General features: G+C 36.4%; 1 protein-coding gene across 7 annotated transcripts in view; it reads left to right on the plus strand.

Annotated features, from left to right (window-relative positions):
- Positions 1–14813, plus strand: part of atp2a2b (ATPase sarcoplasmic/endoplasmic reticulum Ca2+ transporting 2b) — a 53941-nt gene that overhangs the window by 12780 nt on the left and 26348 nt on the right. For all 7 annotated transcript variants that reach the window (XM_087300155.1, XM_087300152.1, XM_087300151.1 and 4 more), the window contains one exon: positions 2441–2579. Coding sequence is in view for 5 of the 7 variants with exons in the window: in XM_087300149.1 (XP_087156275.1) it covers positions 2441–2579 (139 nt within the window). In the remaining 2 variants the exon portion in view is untranslated. The remainder of the gene's footprint in view (positions 1–2440; positions 2580–14813) is intronic.

Here is a 14813-nt window from a genome sequence, read left to right on the forward strand (position 1 = left end):
AAATTGAAGCATTTTCATTACAGCTTTCTTTTCTACATGGACGTGTTTGACTATGAATGAAACAAGTTTCACACATTATTACACAGAGTTTAATGCCTTTTGGCAATTGTGTTAATCTAAATCTACATTTTGGCAGAGCAGAGTCTGTTGGAAAGCCTCCATGTTTGAAACGATTTTGTTTTTAAGGCAGTGCACTCAGTTTCTTCATTGATGTCTGAATCAGAACTCTTCTTACAGATTAGACCAGCCTTTCAGTTCTGTTTAGATTAACCCTCATGGGCTAAACTGTGTGACTTGATCTGCCTTTCTGCCCTTTTTTTTCTCCTCATTAATATAATGCACAAGAGTCATTTCCGACAACTTATCCGTAATGTTATTTCAGATGTACAGCACTGTGTGGTTTAAATGAGCATCAGTGGATTTAGTCTGATGTAGCTTGAATAATAATGCCAGTATTTTATTCAGAAACTTGCTGCTTAGTTTTATATTAAGTCGCTGGCTTGCCTTTTGTGGCGTGGGTATTTATAGCTTATTTCCTTAAATGTCTTGGTGACCACAACTCGCCCCCCTCTTCGTTTATTCGGGTTTGGATCTTGAAACTGGTTTTTCACCCTCAGGCATGACTGTTTTGTTTGTTTGACATAAGATTTTGTGTTCCCATCCACTCTTTAACCACAGGAAGTCCACTGCCAAATGCTTTGCCAAGCAGGCTATCAATGCTCGTAAGCGTGTCCTTAGGGATTATTCGTGCCGAAATAAAAGGTCACAACATTTTACTTAAGAATAAGCATTAGAGGTCAACGTCAAAGGGTGTTTCCTTTCAGGCATATCTGATGGTACCTGCTTAGTTGTTTAAGATGCAAGTTCTCATATTAAGTGGAGACAGTTTAGACCTTGATCGTCTCATCTTCTCTGGGGTGTGCTGTTAAAATGATTCATATTTAAATGGCTACACTACAGATTAATATGTTTTTCATCATTGACTGCATCAATGGTATTTTATTTTTATTTTAAAATTTTCTATAATTAATTAGTAAGTACTTAAGATGTCATTTTCAATTTTCATGGTTATTTTTACTGACTGTATTCATAATTGTTTGTGTTCAATCATAAACAACGTGGTGTCAGAGTGATAATGTGATTAAGGGATTTTACATGCCTGTTTGAGATATAAATCAGCATACGCCACGTAGTATAATGCGATTATGTTACTATTATGATTATGTTTGCGATTAGGTGCTTAATCCCATTGGTTTGATCAGAGTATTGTGTTTGAATTGAGTTGAATTGCTAAAGTCCAATCAAGACCACAGTGAGGATACATACATGTAGTTTAGTTACTGTAGTTTTTTTTATTATTAAAGTTTGAATTAATTCTTGTTTGCATGTACAGTTTTTGTTTTTTAGTTTCAAAGTTTGTAAGGTTTCTGTTATTTCTAGTTTGATCTTTTATATTATTTGACATTATAACTATTATTATATACCATGTATGTATGGTATGTATGTATGTATATATGTATTATAAACTGAATTATAACTTGAAATTTTTCATTTGCATCTACACTGTAAAAAGCGATTAGTTGATTTCACAAAAAAAAAAACTCTTTGCCTTAAGTAAATGAACTAGGGCTGCACAATATTGGAAACATTTGACAATGCTATTTTTTTTTTGTGCAATATATTGCGATGTTACATTATAAAAATTATAAATTTTTACTTTATTATGCTAAAATTCTGCAGTGTCTTCCACAAATCTTGTGTTTTGACCTGTGGTTTCTTGCGGTGTGTGTGTGTGTGTTCGCAGTAGTCACATTATGATATCGATGCTCAGACGATATACTGGTCAGCCCTAGCTTGAAATATGAATCTATAAATTTCAGATATTATCTTTTTTTTAATTGAGTTTTTACTATTTAAAAATGAAATTGTTAGTTAAATATTTTTATAGTTTTAGTTAAATGTAATAAACACTGATTGGCCACAATTTATTTTATTCATAAAAAAAGATTTGTGAAGTTTGTGATTGTGAAAGATACATTTTTTAGCTGTTAATAATGAGTATGATAATAATAGTAAAACAATAATGTAGTCTTAGTTATCAGCACCATTTAACACACATTTTAAAAAATTTCTCACCACAACAGCAGAAAAACGGTGGAATTGGGCAGATTCTGTACAGTCTATGTCTATAATTCTCTAATCTATTTTTAAAAATTGTGTTTATGATTTGATCTGTATGTTGAATATTGTAAAGTCTTTTTTCATACTCGTTAAAACATTCAATCAACTTTTCTTTTCTTTATGTATACTATGTATTTTTCTATCTTGAACTCTAAAAAATGGGCTTCATTATTAAGAACCCTATTATAGATCAATTCTATAACATCTAAAATGCTGTGAAAATATTGACGTATCATTGCTGTTTCCAATGCGCCTGCAGGAAAGAAATGCAGAAAATGCCATTGAGGCCCTTAAGGAGTATGAGCCCGAGATGGGGAAGGTCTATCGACAGGACAGGAAGACTGTACAGAGGATCAAAGCCAGGGACATCGTTCCCGGGGACATTGTGGAAGTTGCTGGTAAGAATTTTATGTAAAATTCAGCCTTGGTGAAGAGTGAAGTCATAGCAGCGACAGATGTAAAGCAGCCAGTGCCATCTTTCAGTTGCTACCTGTGCCGGTTGCATTCCCAGTGGTTTAGGCTTACAGTGTCACTCTCTCTGAACCTTTGTGTGTGATCACATGGTGGCCTCGGTGAGGATTGTGTTTCATGGGTGTCGTGGTAAAGACTTTTCAGGGAGTGTGAATTAATTTGATGGTGGCACGTAAAGAAAGCACACCAAATTAACTGATTCCTCTGTCGAGTTTTCTTTATCAGTTATTTATTTATTTATTTATTTGTTTGTTTATTTTTAATGAATGGAAGTTATTTTGCAAGCTTGTGAAATGACTGCTAATTTTACAGTTTTGTAAGCATGTTTCCTGTGTGTTTGTCATTGTGTAACTTTAAAATAGCATGAGTCACATGTATGACATGTTTTTCCTGTTGACACAGGAAGTCGGGGGTGTATATAAACAGTGTGTAAGGAATTAATTTTGAAAGTTTTATAACCAAGTCTTTTATGCCATGTATCATTGAATTTGTTTACTGGTTGTCCGTGGGGTCTTAAAAAGTCTTAAAATTCACTGAAATATTGTGTTGTAGGTCATTTTAAACGGGTCTTAATTTTCCCTCTGTCCTAGTAAAGCTACCCAATCAGTCCAGCATCCATCCAGTCACCAACCATATATATATATATATATATATGGTAAAAAAATATATATATATATGGTAAAAAAATATTCGTTTTTCTATTGCAAAGAGATGCATTTCACAACAGCAAATTTATTTATTTTTTTACAGCAAATTGTAGAAATTCAATTCTCTAATCAAGGAAAGAAACCTAAAAACAATTCCTCATGATAATAACAGAGCAATTTTTTATAATCTTTACATGATCCTGCTCTTATACAAAAACTGTGTACAGAAGAAAGGGAAAGCGGACATAATATTTGTAAAAAGGAATGGAATAGGCAAGGTTTTATAACAGAAAAGCATTAGGTTGAATAGGAGTTAAACTCAATCCATTCAAACAAAAAGCCAACAAATATATATCTTTTGAACTTTCATGTAATTGTGCCTATAATAAATATATTTTTAACAATGTTAAGAAACATTTTTAAACAAAGTGAGTTCAACTACAGTTTTCTTGTTTTGACAAATAAAAATATTTGGCTATGAAATAACTTGTATCAAATAACATAAAGTTGTTAACAACAACCAGGCCATTAGAAACAATCATTGATGTTTAGCTGTGTATAATTAATTTTCATTCAAAATGGTCTTAAGGGGGGCCTAAAAACTAGTTGAAGCCTGCAGAAACCCTGTTGGTTTATTATTAATAGTGAAAATGGTAATATAGTAAATTATTATGTTCTGCTATCTTTATTAGGTTACAAAGCAATTTTTTTTTTACAACTAAAAGGCATCTTTGGATACCTTTCTTTTTTTGGATTTTAAGTCAGTCATAGAATGTTGATTCATATATGATTTGCTTCTCAAATATTTGCTGAATCATGATCTTTTGATGTGGCGGCTCCTTCTCTGCTGGAGATACTCTTATCCTAAGAAACAAAGCCTTAGGAACAGTATAACAGATGTTTTTAATGGTTTTAAAACCTTGACCTTGAAAACGTTCCATGCCTATTTAGCATTATTTGCTACTTTTTCTAGTGAAATATATAGATTATACTTATAATTAAGTACGAGTTGTTCACATTCAAGATGGTATTTTATGAGCCAATTATTTGCATGGTGCAAGATTATCAAAAATGTGGAAATTAATCTCATTTGCAAGCTTAGCAAAGCAAAAAGTATGCACATATATATGGAAAAAATACAAAACTCCAAGGGTATCAAATTTATTCACTTAAAAGCATTTCGAGCACACCTGACGGTCTGATGAGCCGTTGTGCTCAATGTTACACGATGTGATGGCCTCTTTAAGTGAATATATTTTTGGAGCTTTTGGTGTTGCAGCATTTTCATATGCATTTGCATAATAATGCAAAATGAGTCATCAGTATTTTTGATTGTTTTTCTGGAATAGAACAACTGTAGATGTCATGTTCTTTGTAATTTGGTTTTACTTTTAGCATTAGAATTGCCTGGTGAATTCATCTGAATAGGGATTATCAGTAGTGCCCCTTGCTCTAGATTGCGTCACACACCGCCACGTCTCTTTGCTGAAATAGATCACTAGACACTTCCTTATTGCTTCGCTCAGTGTTGTAGATATTGGGTGGCTCTGAAGATTCTTTCAGCTAGTGCGAAAAGTTAACAGTTCACCATGACTAACCAAAAAGTTTCATCTTTAGCGACTATAAAAGGTTTTCACTTTTGGCTCAGTGCACTCTCTGTTTGCATTGTGTATCCTGTTGTATTATCATGCCAGGCTTGAAGAGGTGTGTGTGCTCGCTAGCTTCAGGAGGAGTTAGTGCGCTGCTTAGTCATGGTGAGGTGAAACGGGCTGTGATGAGAAATGAAGCCACAGGGTAAAGCCTCCATCAGCAGCATGGGGATTGGAGGAGCTGATGTTTTTGAGTCTCTGAGTAATTCTTTGCGCTAACACAACCAGGTGATTGTACCTGTTATATAACCTGCAAGAGGTGCCTAAACGGACAGGTTATGCAAAATTAAACTCTCCACTTACAGAGCAGTTTGTGTGGGTGGAAGAGTTGCTGAGGATACATCAAAGAGATATTATGGGATGTGAACCCAGACGACTCGCTTGCACAAGCTGAAACAAAACTCCAGATGAAAAAAAAGACTAGGTTGCTAAAAATAAAACTTTGGTTTCCTTTATAGTTGGTTCAACCGTCCATATGACCCCATGTTATATATACGACTATGCAGTATGCAATTTCCTCCTGGTTCTTCACTTTCATGGGACATAAAATTTTTTTTTATAAATAGACCAAAATATGTTAGCTGGAAGTCGTGTGCAAATCAACTGTTCTCTCACTCTCTTGGATGGAGTGACCATTGTTCAGGATTCTGTTTGAATCAATCATCAATCGGAATGGATTGAAAATGAACTAATTTCAGTTTGGCATTTCACTTTCATTGATTCAGGTTAACCAATGATTTCTTCTGTGGCAATGACGAAGCAAACACTGCTCTTATTTTATGCTATGTACACAACAACTCTTTAAACAATATATTTAAGCTTAGTCCATGGCAATGGGTTGCTTTTTTACCAAGCAATTTGCTGCAGCTCGTTTAGGCGATCTTTGGCTAGTTGTTTTGATGCAGTTCCAAGCATGATTATTAGGAGTGGGAATCTTTAGGGACTTTAATTTTGATTCTGGAAGTCACGATCTTATTGGAAAATGACCCACCATATGACCTCATGTTATATCTCTTACATCTTAACCTAAAATGTCCCCTATTTCTTCTGCTGTGCAAATGGATCTTTACATTTTAACAAATACTGATAAACCTCCGGTGAATGGTCACTGCGACTTTTCAAGTTGATGTTGTTATGTAATTAAAACATAATCCGTTAAATAGACTTCAGCATTCATTTAGTTGTTCGAGGATAAACCAAGATGAAAAGCCGTTAACTTGCAGGATCAGCAGGCGAGCACAGAAACACCATTAAATATACTGGAGTAAAATAAATGTTCATATTTTCACATGGTGTGGGTAAATGTAATTGTACAATCTGAGACCCACTTTATATCAGATATCATTCAGGCAGTGAAGATTGCTGATTTTTAAAGAAAACAGACCTGCATACAATTCACTGGATAAGCTTGACCCAGGTTACTGCAAAATTAAAAGTCCACCTGCCTGCTTCTGCATATACCTTATTCTGAACTTTTGAAAATTGATTCGGAATTATTAAAGAACCATTGAGAACTACATGGCTTAATGAACAGAACTAATGTGTCAAGTTCCAAAATAAATTCACCAAAATGAGGCAGTTTTGAATACATAATAGAAAAGACTCTAGTTGAAGCATTAAAATGAATTGATGTTTTGAACGCTGATCATGTACAAGCATTGTTGCATATTCTAACATATGTTTGATAAAACATTGTATGCTTTGTCTGTTTTCTCCCAGCAATGACTCGCTTACATTTTTTGGTAAAATTTGCAACCATCTTGTTAAATCCAGAAACTTAAATTTAACCCAGAGTGAGAGAGAAGGTAAAGTCTTTATTATAGAAGGCTTAGATATGCGTCACTCCACAGCACGTCTGCATCTGCAGTCAGAGATGGACTGTGGAAGAACTGCATTCTTTTTCACCTTGCAAATGAGTGAGGAAGGTCATAGAGGGGTCTGATTGTGCGAAAGTTCTATTTGGCAAGGATAAAGCTTGGGTAAATGGATTCGAGTTGTCCATGGAGGCAAACAGTACAGCGGAAAGACGATGTCGAAGGAAACAAAGAGGAGGTGACTGCAGGGGGGGAAAGGGAGTCTCGTGAGTGGAATTTTAAGTGCATGTCTAGAGGCAGCAGCTGTGCTACCTCTCTGTTGGGCGACACTACGGCTCACAGCTGATCTCGCATCAATTTTGAGCGTCCACGTGCATCTATGCTCTAAGGTCGACGGACTGTCCTTCAGCAGATGGTGCAGTGATGTTTGAAAAGTGATGTTCCCTGCTCCCTGATGAGGTCTGCATGACGTATCTTGAGGCAGACACACAGGGTTTGGATTGTGACGCTAGCGCCTGACGCACACGAGTGAATGTGTTTCTGTGTGCACTTCAGACATTTAATTTGAGTCAGACTGAGGGAATGAGAAATGGTACATTTTGAGAATTTGTTAACAAACCTAGATCTGATTGAAGCAAAAATGTAGGATCAATATGGGCAGTAAATCTATTTTTTGATGAACTTGAGTGTGTAGTTTACATTGATTTGCTTGAATGAAATTCATTCTTCTCTCTTAAAACGTGCAACGCTCCTCTCGGGGTTCCCCTCCGCAGTTGACAGAAACACACAAACAACATGACAGTGTGCAGCGAAGAACTTTGGGAAATGTTGTGCTCTATGAAATGAAAAAGAACGTGGCAGCACAAGCACACCTGCCAAAAAAAGCAGCATAATTAAGGGCTTTGTCACGTGTACATTAAAAAAAAATAATAAAAAATTATTTATGTCGCTCAGCCCTAAGGGTCAGTGGATTTTTATCATCCATTGAGCAGCAGTAGATCAGCAGAAATTTATCAAAATTGTTTTTTACTAAAATTATAGCGCTTTCTCAAGCATCATGTGACACTGGGTGGTGAAAATATTGCCTTGACATCACAAGAAAAAATTGTATTAGGTTGTAATATTTTACAATATTAGTGTTTTGTTGTATTTTTTTTAAACAGTTGTCGATAAGCACGAGACTTCTTTCAAAAACATCAAAACTTCATTCACCCTGAGCTGAAGCAACACAATTCATGAGTTTTTTTTATATGGGAACAACTTAATTGTTTTTTTCTTCAACTCACTTAAAGTTGTAAACTAACAAGCTAACTTAATTCCTTCACTTTGTGCCAACAACAATTGATAGAATTGTAGAACCGTGTAGGGCTGGGCGCTTTGGCCTAAAATCAAGATCTTAATTAATTGAACATATTAACTCGATTTAGATTAATTAATCATTATCGTATTCATTTAAATTATTTGTCCTCATCGTTCACTGACAGGTTTTGTACAATAAATATGCTCACATGACAAGTCTATTACTGGATTTTAAAGTAAGTGAAAGAAACGCACACTATCTACCATCTATTATTATTTATTAAACATCAACATTGAACAGCTGAAATTAAAGCACACATTGCCTAAAACCAACAGTCATTTTATTTCTTATAAAAAAGTGAAAACCAATAACTTGCCCTTTTGAAAACAAAATGTATTATTTTCGGTGTTTTTTATATTAAAAGTAAAAAATAGGTAGCATCTCTCCTAAATACAATAACTCTTCTATATCCTGTATTTTAAACAGTGCATTTACTGAATTTTCTGTAAACAAATGTAATGGAAATATGCTGCCTCGAGGCATCTCAGACGCAGCTTCCAATCATCATTAATGTTAAGCAAACGTGCGACATGTAGTTACATTTATTTATTATTATTATTATTTTTTTGAAGAGTATTTCGGGTATGCGAGCCCGCGAAGGCTGCACTGGACTATACTCGTGCAATAGATGCAGGAGTATAATGCAGCCTTAACAGAGCGAGTCACGTGACTCCACAGGCGGCAGGGAAAAAATGACCTTGAAAAATTAAAGCGATTAAAGGTTTTGAACGTCGATTACTTTTTGATTAATCTCCCAGCCCTAGCCCTGTTTTACAGCCCCAGCCCTATTTTACAGTCCGTGCATGTAATCACACTCGCTTGCTGACATGGTGTACACTTTTTAACAAAAGTGCAGGTTGTACTTTCACTTATACTTAATGGCTTTTTAAATTCCCAATCTACATACTTGCTAACATACGTGTTGATCATTGTTAAATGTGGGGTTTGTTCAAATTCCTTGTTGAGTGTTAAACATTAGCATGCAACTCCATCTTCATTGTTTGCGCTAGTGACGTGAATTGCATCTCAAATCCGGCAGCAATCTGAAAATGGAAACAGCTAATCTAACTCCTAGCATAGCAGCTCTAAACCACCATCTCTCAGTGCTGTTACCCTGTCAACAGCTGCGTCATCTTGCTGAGTAGGTGAAGAGGTAGCAATAAATTGCTTGTACTTTTTTTTTGTGCCTACCTCTGCTCTTAAGAAGGTGAGTCATAAACTCTAGTCCACGTAGCTGCTTTTGTTTTACTTCACTCTCATGGAAGAATGACCTTGCAGGGCTTTGCTGAAGATGACTGCCTCTCACATCCCACGTTAATGCCTTCGTCTTTCATACATCTGTCTGCTGGTAGCATGTAAAGTGATGCCGTCGTGCCGCATCGTATTCCAAACATCTGATCTGTTGGGCCTGGGGAGCGTCTCCTGTCATCCGCAGACAGAATGACCACTCAGCTGTGCTCATCTTCTCTGTCAGAATGTGGCATAAGCTTGCTATCAGAGGGTTGCTGTTAATGCCAATCTAAATGCATTTTTAAAGTCTTCCAAAATGGCTTTTTTGCCTTTTTTTTATGACCTGCACACTTTTAGCAGTTTTGTGTCTGTTTGAATTTTGAATTCATTAAAATAAGTTCTACACAATGTGCAAAAGTAAAGTTATGTGAAGTAAGTTATATGAAGTAACTAAATATGTTACTTAGTAACTTTTTAAAGAAAGTAATGTTAAAGTATGTGTTATGCCAGTTATTTCAGTTTCATCTGGACGATCTTTTATTTTGAAAAATGACTGTATTCTCTCGGTTGCATCTTGGTCACTTGAGCGCCCAAATTTAACCCACAAGCAGCAAAATGAGTAAGAAACAGACGTCTTTGGAAAGTTTCTTTGCTAAGGGTAAAAGGCTTCGTGAAGGACCCATGAACTGCCAAGAAATAGATCCGCAACCTATTTGTCAACAAATTAGGCAAATCCACCATGGCTGCGCAAGAAGATCAACTGATCCAAATGACGGCAGCCTTTTAGGGGTTGTTCTCATATTATGTCTTTTTTAAAGTTTGCATAAGTTCGTTATTTCCAATGGAGATGCGGTCACGAGCGGCTTGACGTGCTTGCGCCTTCCAGACGCATACAGTTGAATAAATCCCACGAGCGCACCGCGAGTCACTTGGCGAACTGACTAATCAGCTTCAGCTAGCATGGAATATACACATTTTGGTGCTTTGTAATTTACTCCATAATCAAAACTCGTATCAGAGTTACAGCAATGTTTTGTCAGCTTAATCATTCCCGGAGAAAACATTTGGTGGTTGCTTAGCAACTAACAATCTACAGATGTACACGTTTGACCCTGCCATAACACCTTTATTTCTATTAGGCTTGGGTTGGTTGTGATTGCAGCCCTAAAATATGTTCTTTTTTAATGTCTGGGTATAAAACAACAACCTTTTTTTTTCTATTGAACACAATTAATTTCATTTCAGGAAACATAATATTTTGAAACCATAAACATGTCAGGCTAAATAAATTAAATGCCTTATTGACTTTTGCTGTCTTCATTAGTTTCCAATACCCACATTTCTTTACATTTAAAAAAAAAAAAAGCATTTAAACATACATATATCTTTGAAGTGGTATAAAAGATTTTTTTTTCGGTTTTAATATCTTGACTTTTCCAAAGTGTGGTAAATTTTGAAACTGGTTACCATCCAATGCCTAATTTATATAGCACTTAAATATAATGCAGATTCTATAAAGCAGCTTTGGAGACATGGACAAATCAGTTCAATACATCAGGATTAATCAGTTCGGTGGATTACTGGTCTTGTTCTAGTTAAGTCAATGACAGTTAAAGGTTAGAGTTAAAGAAAGTGATTCATTGTAATGCAGCTCCATCAACTCCAGCTAAGCAAGCCAAAGGAGATCGTGTCAAGAAACCCAAACTCAATGTAACCAGGCTTAGTCGGGGAAGCACTAAATGAATGAAAAGGCAATCAATCACAATGAGGTGATTCCTCATGACTTTTCCTCTGATTCACTCACTTTTATCTTTAGTGACGCTTCACATTCATTGTTGTCAGTTTGAGACATCTGTCAAATAGACTAGTTGGAGGATGGGGCAAGTGTAGACAAGTTCTTGTTGACCAAACGGACCAAAAGAAGCATGATACTAATGCAAAGTGATTGAAGAATTGACCACTAAAAGTAGAATGGAAAGTTTTTGACACTTTAGCTAACTGCCTTTGCCACATGCTCACTGTTGTGGTGTGAATACCAACCATGCTTTAAAGAAAGAAACAAGCAGCCATTTTAGATGGGCTTTTGTGGTTTTACAAGCATAAAATAATGTTATAAATTAGCACGATCTTCCACCCACTGACACATTTATTTTTCTTTTTTGTAATTCTCCAGCTTCTAGATTAACTGTGCCTCACTGCTAATCAACCAAGACTTTGCTTTCCTATGGTTACGACTCTGACTCGTGGGATTTGTCTTGTACTAAATTCAAGTTACTCTGCATTCACTCAGGTTGGGAATTTCATGCTGCATAAAACTTGGAAACGACCTAACTGCAGGTCTGATGTCAAAACGACCACCCTTGTCCTCGCGGAGAGAGCGAATGAGGGACAGAGACAGGATGTGCAGTTAAGACTCGAGATTTGACGCGATAAATAATCAGTGAGCCAGATGGCCATGTTCTCTTCTCTCTGGTGTTTAAAGGGGAGGTGTTCTGCTCTTTGTCCTCTTTTGCTATCCGCAGCAGGCAATGGTTTAGTCCCACCAGCATTGGTGGGAACAAATTTCAAGAACAAGTTGTCTGCATGACAGGGAGCATATCCGGTCCTGTGTGTTTACGTGCTCGGGTCGTCCTTGCACTTGCAGCCTCTGTCGGCTCCCTGGAGAAGCACTCTCAGGGGAGCCCTAGCCAATTGTGACTGCTTGGGAGGGAGTGATCTTTGAGCAAACCAGCCAAAGGCAAATGGGGACATTAGAAGGAACTGTTAATGCTCCCTTTAAAGAAAGGTTTTGACCTCCCAAATGTTTGCTTACTAACCTGACTTATTAAGGGTCACAATGTTCCTTATGTTTTTTTTTCAAGAATGTTTGATATGTCAACCAGTGATAGATGCTTGCATTATTTTGATCTTAATTTAGATTTGTCTTGTTTTTATTTTTTATATTTTACTTTGCATTTTATATTACCTGCATTTGAACGACTAAGGCCCTGTCCACATGAACACAGGTATTTTCAAAACTAAAAAATACAGTGTCAGGTTCCTGAAACCGCAACTTTCTGAAAAATACAGCCAGTGTGAAGATTTTTCAAAACTTCAGGTACAGTGTGGTTGTGTGGACCAGAGTTTTAGCCCCATGACATCAGCTGTTTGTGCGCTATTTTCTCCTTTCTTACTGGCCAACATGACTGGGTTCACTCCAAACATGGAAGACGTGAATGAGGCAAATTCTGCACATTCACTGCAAATGAATTGCGTATTCCACGGTAATCCACTTCTGTACTCACGTTTGCATTGACTTGAATGGAGTTTATTAGCGAAATATAGTTAACACCTTGTGTGGTGTGAACTCAATATAATTATCGCCACCTGTTGATTCTGCATGACCATAACATGTATCACAGTGCATTTTCATGTGGACATAGAAAAGAAATCTCCAGTTTATAAAAATATCCATATGTGGACATGACCTAAATCAAGTAGGTATTGCTGCAGCCCCGAGAGCTCCAAGTGGTAGGGAGTTATGCTACAAGAAGGTTGGGTGACCTCCAAGTGGGAGGGACTTGCACCACAAGTAGGTTGGGTGAAGGGTTGAGGTAGGTGTAGACGTTAATAAAACACAACTGGATATTTTAAGGTTGGGTTTAAACTTGTGTTAGGTGTAGATGTTAGTAAAACTCTATAATTTGGACTCTGTCATGGAGACATTTAATACATCAATGAGAAATCAAGGAGGTTTGGACATTCCACTTGGAGCTCAAGTCTCACCCATTTGGAGCTGACCTACACATTTGGAACTGGCTCCAACTTTCGTTTATTCCCTTCTTGACTAAATGTGGAAATCCTTGATCTGTAGCAACTTGATTGCATTGAAGACAAACCATTATGGGTCTTTTGACTTGAACACATTGTTGTTTCTTGTGCTGTACTCTGCTGCTTGGTATTATTTAATTCAACTGATTAAACTAAGTCCATCTGTGTAAACTGGGTCTAAAACACTTTGAGCTTGTCCACTTTATCTTTTAAGATGCATCACATCGGTTTGAGGTTTGGTAGAATGCATTGCAACAGCAACAAAAGGCCACCAGTCCAGATCGGACTGATAATTAGTCAGTCATTGTGTCATTGAGTCAGTCATTAAGTTCACGAGAAGGTCTACAATCTAAATGGACATTCTTTTCATTTGGTTAATTGTCTACATATGTTTTACTCTACATAACATGGGCTCATGCATTCAGTAGTACTCTAGAGTCACAATGTGCACTCCTACTCCTGCAAATGAGAGAAAAGGGTCTTTACGAATTCTGAATTAGTGACAACCTTTTTCAATGCATTTTGCAGATTGGTCTCCTTTGACTTGACCATCTAACTGTCTCCTGGCAATGTGTAAAAAAACAAATAAAAACCCATCTATGCTACTTTTAAGTAAGCTCCTATTATTTATTTGACAGGGTTTCAGAGTACGCTCTCTTCTTGCTTTTTTTGTGTCTTGATCATCCAAAGCTGACTCTCTCTCTAGCAGAATTCTCAGAGTTGAAGCCGCTTCGGTTTATCTGTCAAAAAATCAGTTTGAACTATTGCAACGGTTATCACAACCTAATATGAGATCCTGTGCTGTTTCTCGGGAGGAAGTCGCTGATTCTTTTCAAGTCATTGAGGAGGGTTTGACGGTTTGTTTCCAACCCCCCATTAGCAGCAAAAATGACACAACTACTTGCTCTCAGTTAGCTTTTCAACTTCCTTCTTTTGATTCTGTGAAAGTGACCTTGATTTCTGGGTTTTTGATTGGTACCTACCCGTCTCTCTGATCACCATTAGATGAAATCATCAAGGGATCAGTAATAAAATGCTAAGCTTTACAGCATAGTAGGGCTTTGAGCATGTTTTTTAGCGTTCTTTTAATTAAAATGCCTGCAGCTTGTGCAACTTTTGGCTTTTTAAATTATTATCATATCTAGAGTTATTGAAACAATGTTAAATATTCCACAATTTATTTTCCTACTGTCTATTCTTGTAGGTCTTTCTCTTCTTTTTTTACCTAAAGTAGGTTACCCTGTTATATGACCTTTTTCTAACTTGAGCTATATATCGGGATTATGTTCCACATTCTTTAGTTTGGTTTAGGGGCATTTCAGATGTGTAAAACTGGATCTTTTTTATTTTTAAAATCCAGACCTCTCCTAGAGGTGCATTGAGTGCACTTAACCACCTAAGTGAGTGCTTAATAAATCTAATGAAGTTTGTTTATTGGCAATGCATGTCATATATTGCGCAAAACGTTCTGTATATAATAACATATATATTCTGAAATTTATTAGACCTCTATTTATATACATTCTATGGGCTAACAATCTCATCATTTTAAACAAAATCTGTTTATGCTTGGACATTAGCTTCACCGTGCACCATAGTTTGTATGAAAATAGCTTTTCCATTTTAGGAGTTGTGTTGGTCTGATACCACC

Source organism: Danio rerio, chromosome 21 (genome assembly GCF_052040795.2).
Source record: "Danio rerio strain M-AB ecotype USA chromosome 21, GRCz13ab, whole genome shotgun sequence".
NCBI classification, from domain to species: domain Eukaryota; kingdom Metazoa; phylum Chordata; class Actinopteri; order Cypriniformes; family Danionidae; genus Danio; species Danio rerio.